General features: G+C 42.7%; 1 protein-coding gene across 3 annotated transcripts in view; it reads right to left on the bottom strand.

Moving 5' to 3' along the window:
- Nucleotides 1-5,592: 5,592 nt before the first annotated feature.
- The window catches only part of CDC14A (cell division cycle 14A), a gene marked incomplete at both ends in the record, with an annotated part of 137,184 nt that continues 135,120 nt past the window's right edge, over nt 5,593-7,656 (bottom strand). For all 3 annotated transcript variants that reach the window (XM_084241615.1, XM_084241616.1, XM_084241617.1), the window contains 2 exons: nt 5,593-6,043; nt 6,748-6,870. In XM_084241615.1, coding sequence (XP_084097741.1) covers nt 5,593-6,043; nt 6,748-6,870 — 574 coding nt within the window. The remainder of the gene's footprint in view (nt 6,044-6,747; nt 6,871-7,656) is intronic.

Here is a 7,656-nt window from a genome sequence, read left to right as displayed (position 1 = left end):
GTATAAAGGTGCAATAAGAGAACAAGGTACAGAGGGCAGGCAAAGAGATTCAGAATTCAATAATCTTGTGTTAGGAGATCACAGGTCATTTATGAACAGGGGTGTAAGATGATGGAGTCGGCATTACCTGACAATGCTTGAAAGCAGAGGTTGCAAACAATAGCCCATGCGCCCAGTTCAGCCCATGTCTATTTTTGTAAGTAAAAGTTTTATTGGAGCCTCCCTGGTGGCACAAGGAGTGAAGCAGAGCACTGAGAAGCTATCCGCAGCCTCTGCAGCATGAGTTCGATCCCTGGCTGGCCATGGAGCTATCCACATGGCACAGCAAACCTCTCCTGACTTGCCTGCTCCTCCCCTCAGCAGTGTATTTTAGTCAGTCTGCCTGTTCTGCTCCCCACTCTATCTCTGGTGAATCCCCTCACCCCCCGCCCTGCACCTTTGGCCTGTACCCTAGTTCTTATATGCATAATAAATAAATCTTATAAATAATAAAAGTTTTATTGAATGCAACCATACCATTCACTTATGAACTGAGTTGGACAGCCAGATACAAAGTCAAAAATGTTTATTTTCTGGTAGATGCTACTTTACTCTCTGTATCCACAGAGATCTACTTTAAAGTATGAACTAATTAGAAACTGAGTTAGGAAGATTATCAAAGATGCAAACACAACCAAAGGAAAAGAGAAAGCAGAACAAAGAAAATGGGCAAAATTCCTAGACAATGAATGACATCATTGGCATAACCTGCATCATCACCATGAGAACATTCTCAGAAATATTTGAAGATCAAGATATAAAAGTGGGGCCTCCCCGGTGGCACAGCGGTTGAGCGCTGGGTTGCGAAGCTGCCCGCAGCCTCTGCAGTGCCGGTTTGATCCCCGGCTGCTCCCCGGCCACCGGAGGAGGGTCCCACATGGTGCGCAGACCTCTCCTGCCGCCCGCTGCTCCCCTCAGCAGTGTACTTCGGTCCTTCTGCCTGCTCTGCTCCCTGCTCTGACTCTGGCGAATTCTCTCACCCTCCCGCGCTTCTGACTGTACCCAGTGCATGTATAAATAAATAAATAAATCTTCTCGAATAAATAAATAAATAAAACCACTTTAAAAAAAAAAGATATAAAAGTGAATAAGCTATGACTTGATAATAATTTTAACTCATAAAAGATATTGTAATTATAAAAAAACAGCTTTCAAAATAACCTTATTACAGGACAATTTATCATTACATATATTTATGCCTTACAGGTCAATATAATAAAAACTTGTTCTAAAAGGCTACTCTCCCATATAGCAAAGATAAATGTAACACCATTTTGTCCAAGAGAAAATGAGAATTCAAGTCATACTCAAAGGTTGTTTAAAAAAAAAAGAGAAAATGTTTACTAAGGACCATAATTTTTTTGTGACTAAGTTTGTATTAATAAAAATAAAAATACCATTTATAAAAATAAAAATATCATTTAAAAATTTAAGAATAAAGAGATGCTAAAGCTATCAGTCATATATGATTAACTGTATCCATACTGGTATGTGTAGACAAGCAGAGTATTGTTTACAAGCACAGTATTAACCTAATGATACCTGCTGAAGCAGGAACTGAGGACAGGGAACAGGGTTCAAACTAGACTTCCTGCCTTCAGGTTTTCTCCCAAGAGCTACATCCACACGACTGCCAGGATTATCTTCATATCTGGTCAAGTCACTCCTGCTTACAAGATTCCCGTAACGCACAACCCACTTGTCAGTTTGGCATCAGCTTAATTTTCTAGTTACCTAAACTCCCTTCACTCCAGTGTTAGCGGCACCCAACACTCACTGCACTTAAAAAAAGCTCTGAAGAGCTAACAGATAATTCAGCACTAGGCCCTGTGTAAACAACTTCAAATGATTTCTATCAATCATCATAACCACCCTATTGCACAGGTATTATCATTACCACATAAACTCAACCCCCCATCTCACAAAACCTTTTGAAAGCACAGACATGTTCGTATAAAATTTACCAAAAAACATTTTATGCTGCATTTTAAACAGGCCTCACCAAAATGTAAGCGTACAGGAAACCTGGAGCTACCCCTGATTATTATTGTCCCCATTTTACTGAGGTCCAGAGAGGTGGGGCCAAAGCATCCACCTGAAGAAGTGACAAAGAAGGATTGAACTTAAATCTGCCTGTCTTCAGAACCTAAGAGCTTAAATACAGCACTAAGACTTCTTGTTTCCATCTCTTTTCTTATTATCCTCACCAGATTCCTTGCAGGATACCACTCATCCTCCAAAGCCCTACCAAAATGTCAGCCCTTCTTCAAGGCTTTCCTTGACCCTTTTTGGCAAAATGAGATCTCTTTTAGCTACTCCTATATTTTAAACACAACCACAGTATATACATGAGATAATGTAATCAAAAGAATATGGTTTTTGGAGTCAAACCAAGCTAGTTTGGGGGCAAAAAAAAATTAACCTCTGAAACCCTCAATTTATTTGTCTTTAATATGGAAGTAATAATTGTTACTATATCTTATGTCCATTCAAGACATACTTACCCAGTGCATGCCAAGTGCGAGGCACAGAGGATACAACTATAAAAACCAGAAGCACCATCCCTGCCCTCATAGAGCTTATCGTCTAGGGAAGGATACTGTCAGGTGAACAGATGACAGAAATGTAATGAGAAGAGTCTTTTGAAGAAGACCAAGGCCGAGTACACAAGAACCCAGGGGAAGCATCATGACCTAACTCAGACTGGCGGGGTCAGGTAAGGACAATCAAGATGAGGAGCAATTCAGTGGTAAGTCTCTTAAAAATAAAACAGAGCAAATATTCAAGGCAGATACCTCAAGTAATTTCAATTTAATAAAATACTTCCACTCCACCCACACCATCATCACACGTCCCTCATTTCTTAAGCATTTGAAAATTCCTCTGCATGTCAAGGAGGGGAAACTGATTTTTACAGTAAGTGGGTCACCAAGAATGAAGCTTTGTGTGCTGCTCTGGCCAGTGGGAACCTCCAGACTGAAAGAAGAGGCCAAATAAATAAAAATCAAATCTGAATGTTTCTCAATCTCTTGTCACAACCATAAGGATTCTTTAACATTTGTTCTTGTTTTCTGCGTTCAAGCATTTCATGACAGAACAAGGAAATCATTTTTACATTTTTCTGGGGGCTGAACTGCTGCATAAAGTGAGAGACAATTGCAGCTTTCAAAAGAGATGCTAATTGCAGCTTTTAAAACATTAGACTCCCTCTAAACACCCATCATCCCCAACCCTACGAGTTCCTGGGTCTTTCTTAAAGGTGCCTGGAGGATGTTGTTGTCCTGTAGGCGTTTGGTCCTACCTAAGGATTTAACAACAGTTCAGTTCTTCAGAAGTCATAAGGCCCATTTCTTCAGAACCACTGGAATGAGGGGCCGTCTTACTTAGACAAGAACTCCCCACAGCAATAGAAAAGCCATATTGGACCAACAAAAGGCAAAAATTCACAACCTCCTCCTTTATTCCACAAAAAATGGGAATTTCCACCTTAATGTAGACTTGCCACCAGCAAGCATCAGGGGTAGGACTCAGAGATGTGCTCTCCCAGAGGTTTTCTAAGCAAAGATAGAGGTGAACAGGAACCAGCTTGGGGAGACCTGCCACTTTTTACTTCCTGGGAGGGTGAGAGGAGGAAAATGTTGTCACGCTGGCAATTCTATTTATAAAGGCTTTTCTTTACAATAAGATGACAAGTTTAAGAGGCAGAAGAGGGGAAGAGAAGCAGCTGCCCACACAGACTATTGCTTTCAATTTAATTATTGGAAAAGCACTCAATTCAGGCCAGAAGAGGGGGAGAGGTGAAGAAAAATAACAAAATATGGACTGAAACCAGCGTCGAGTTATATAAACATGGGGGGAAGGGAAGCAACAATATAGAGCAAGCCCCCATGTTTCTACCAGCAAAGAGGGAAAACGGAGATCCAGGAAAAGTAGTATGTTATTCTTGTCTAGTTACCAATGTTTGTGGTATTCCACTCATAAATGTGAATAACACAAATTCTTCAGCTGTGAAATTTGCCAGATTTTATCATTTTCTGTATATCTATATTTATATCGCTTTTCTGAAAATGGAGCTGCATGCACTCTGGTATAAAAAACAAACTGACCCACCATCAGTATATGAAAATACTGACAAATGTCAACCCTGCTGGGAAAATATGACTTGTAAACCCAGTTACGAGAATGTGAATTCTCCATCAGTTTCCATCTGCTCCCCAGTTACGCACATTGAAGCTTTAGTCATAGACATAAACCCAGAACAGAGTTGGATTAGAGTCAAGTTAAGGGAGGTGGCTCATTACCTGGAGCCCTAATCCACAGGATCTAAAGAAAAGTTGAAAAGCATCCCTGGTATAAAGTCATATAGGAAAATTTATGTCAAAGACATTTGTGTGATAGAGAGAAAAACAACTCTGAAAAGAGGTAGAGATAGGAGTGGTAATAAATCCAACCAGCCCCCCCGCCACGTTTTTTACACATATGCACACCCTGCATCCTCATGTTAGAAAAGTGGCTTCTAAACTGTCCTCCAAGGAAAGTGGGTCTCAATGACTAACACCCCATGGGGCTGGGGCTTTGCTGTGTGAGCCACAAGAGGCACACGACCACCAGCTCTTTCCCCTCCAATGGCTCCAGAAAAATGGCTGAGGAAATGTTTGGAGAATAAGAGAAGCCTGCCTGCCTACAGCCCCCCAGGACACCCAGACCTCAATGGTGCCCTGAGCACAGCCAGTGTGACCCCCACACCCCCCCGCCCACAACACTGGCTGATATTTCCTGGACCTGTGGAATCTATTTCTCTTTCCTAGTTTGCCCTTGCTCCTCTCAAATGAAAAATTCACATTCCTACAGATCTCACTTTCCTTTGAGGCTATCAAAATATGCAATTAAATTGATCAATATCAGGAGATTTTACCCCAAGAGGGATGACTAATAATTAAAAAAGGGCTTGGTAATCTAAAAGAACTCATGGTTAAATGCATTTGGAGATCTTCTCTCTATTAACTGTGATGGCTCCTTTTAAACATCTTCCTGTTTACTTTGCCTTCGCCTCTCACATCCCAGATACCTACCTATAAACCTTCCTTATAAGCACTTGCCATTTGCCATTCATTCTGACTCAGTTGCCTGCAGGCGGTGACATAGTTAAGAAGCTGAAGCTTAGTCCTAGATTTTTAGTTCAAAGCTCAATCTGCATCTTCCACATTTAAATATTCTAAAATTTATTCCTTAATATATGATGGAGAAAAATTCATAAATTTCTAACCCCACCACACCCAAAGCAAATACCATCTATTATATGACTTTGCACAGATTCCAAAAGATTTGAGAACATAACTGAAAAGTAACTTAAGTCAACAGCATCCATCAGGAAGGCAATGAAAATGGATTCCCTTCTAAGGGAAATCACTTTAAGAAGCAGTTGGGGAAGCAGAGGGGAGGGAAGGAGAAGAAAAAGGAGGAAAACCAGATTTCAACTTGGCATTTACTTGAAGAGGAGCCAACAGAATGGTCGTGCATAGACAGTTTCACAGCCCAGAGGGAGGGCATCACTCAGAAGGTTTCCTTGCTGCTATTAAATTTCTTTGGTGGCAGCTTTGGCTGGGAAGGCAAAGCACAAACGTTGCGCTCGGGGTTCTGAGGACCAAGAGGTGGTGTCTGCAAACTTACGGGGATTGACCGGCTCAGGAATCTCGATGACGAGGAGGAGAGGCCTGTGTAGGAGGGTCGAAGGACAGCGGTGTGCTCCTCTGTCTTGGTGCTGAGGGGGGTCGGCTGGCTGTTCAGGGCGTTGCCGCTGCCGCTGTTGCTTCTGCTATACTGGTTGTTGTTGAGCTCAGAGAAATTTCTAGAAGGTGGCTGGGAGCTGCCATTCAAGAGGTTGATGAAGGGGGTAGCTATGAAACCCGCCTTTGAGGATGAGGAGCTCTTTTTGTTCTCTGGATCCTCTGTTGCAGCGTTCAAATTCCCTAGAGAACTGGCTAGCCGGGTGTTTATGGAAAAGCTGAATGGAAAACACAGGTGAGGGGGAAAACACAGACAACAATGTATGCTCACACAGAGTTCATGTTTCTAGAACACATTTATGACATTACGGGAACTTGATGAAGACAGTTCTGATCAATGCAGAGGGTGACAGAATAGCTTCTTCCACTTTTTGGAGATGTTATCCCACATGGCCTCTAGTCACACTGTCAAATTCCTCTCTCAAAAGCAGTTTAGACCTAAGAAGCTGGCTAGAACACTTTGCCCAGAGACCTGAAGTAGAACATCTGGTATTTCTATTTGTCCTGAAGCAGGAAATAAATTCACAGGACTCAAAAATGACAGGGTAAAAGCCAGACTTAAATATAAGATTTAACTTAGAGTTATTCAATCACATGACTCCATCGAATGTCCCTACCCATTTGAGTTCTGCCCATACAGATCCAAGGGGAAATGATAATCCCATACATCATTAGTTTGTGCAACTGAACTGTTTTCTGGATCATGTTTGGGAAGCTTGAGATAAGACTATGGAGACGGATGCTAGCCAGTCTTCCTTCCACATGGAAGGAAGGACAAGAGAAGGCCACAGAGGGTCAGAGAGCTCCTTGTGGGTCCTCTTCTCCCTAGTCCTTGGTTCTGACAAACTTCAATCAAGCTCAATGTCTACTGCAGATTTCCTTTACCTCCCATCAGAACCTCTGAAGAGAGAGACTAGATTACCTTCTTACACTGGCACCTGTGGACAAAGAGCCTCTGCTGATCCTCTTGGCTGTTGCTGAAGGGGATGATGCCACTTTTGAGGGCTTCAAAGTCAATGCAGATCCTTGTGGGGAAGAACTCAATCTTTGTGGAGGAAAATTGGCAAAGGGTCACAGGAGAGCAATCAAGCAGGGCAAGAAAAACATTAAAGGGGTCACGGCACATCCTAACAGTGGTGACAGCCGTCAACACTAAGAACTTTTCAGACATTAACTCAGCTCATATGACCGAAGAGGGAGCCCAGATTGCATGCTCTGCTTTGCACATGAGGAGGCAGAGGCACAAATCAAAATTCCTTCTCCAAAGTCTCTTGGTAAACAAGTGGCACAGTTGGGATCCAAAGTCTTGCTCTTAACCATGATCCCACTGTGCTTAGTCACTTTCCTTCCCTGCACCTGGCATTCATTCCTTGCCTGTCCTTAGATTCTACTTCTCTATGTTGGAAACCTATCCTCTCTTTCTACCCTGCCATAGCTCTAGGGAAGTCAACATTGCTTCTGATCTTTGACAACTGGTAGCATCTTCTAATCTTATTCCTTAAAATTCAAATTCTGAAAAGACTCCAGAGAAATCTAAAATATCTAATCGTGTTGCTTCACAGTTTAAATCAGGTCATCTTGGGCCTCCCCAGTGGCACAGCCAGTTGAGCGCAGCGCTGTGAAGCTGTCCGCAGCCTCTGCAGCATGGGTTTGATTTCCAGCAGGCCAGGGAGATTCCCACATGGCGCGGCAGACCTCTCCTGTCACACCCGCTGCTCCCCTCAGCAGTGCTTTTGGTCTGTCTGCCTGTTCTATTGCCCACCCTGTCTCCGGTGAAACCTCTCACCATCCCATGCCTCTGGCCTGTACCCCAGCTATTGTATAAATAAAA

Source organism: Talpa europaea (genome assembly GCF_964194135.1).
Source record: "Talpa europaea genome assembly, chromosome: 9".
NCBI classification, from domain to species: domain Eukaryota; kingdom Metazoa; phylum Chordata; class Mammalia; order Eulipotyphla; family Talpidae; genus Talpa; species Talpa europaea.
The sequence above is the reverse complement of the archived record's forward strand: the minus strand, read 5'-3'. Positions and strand labels throughout refer to the sequence as shown.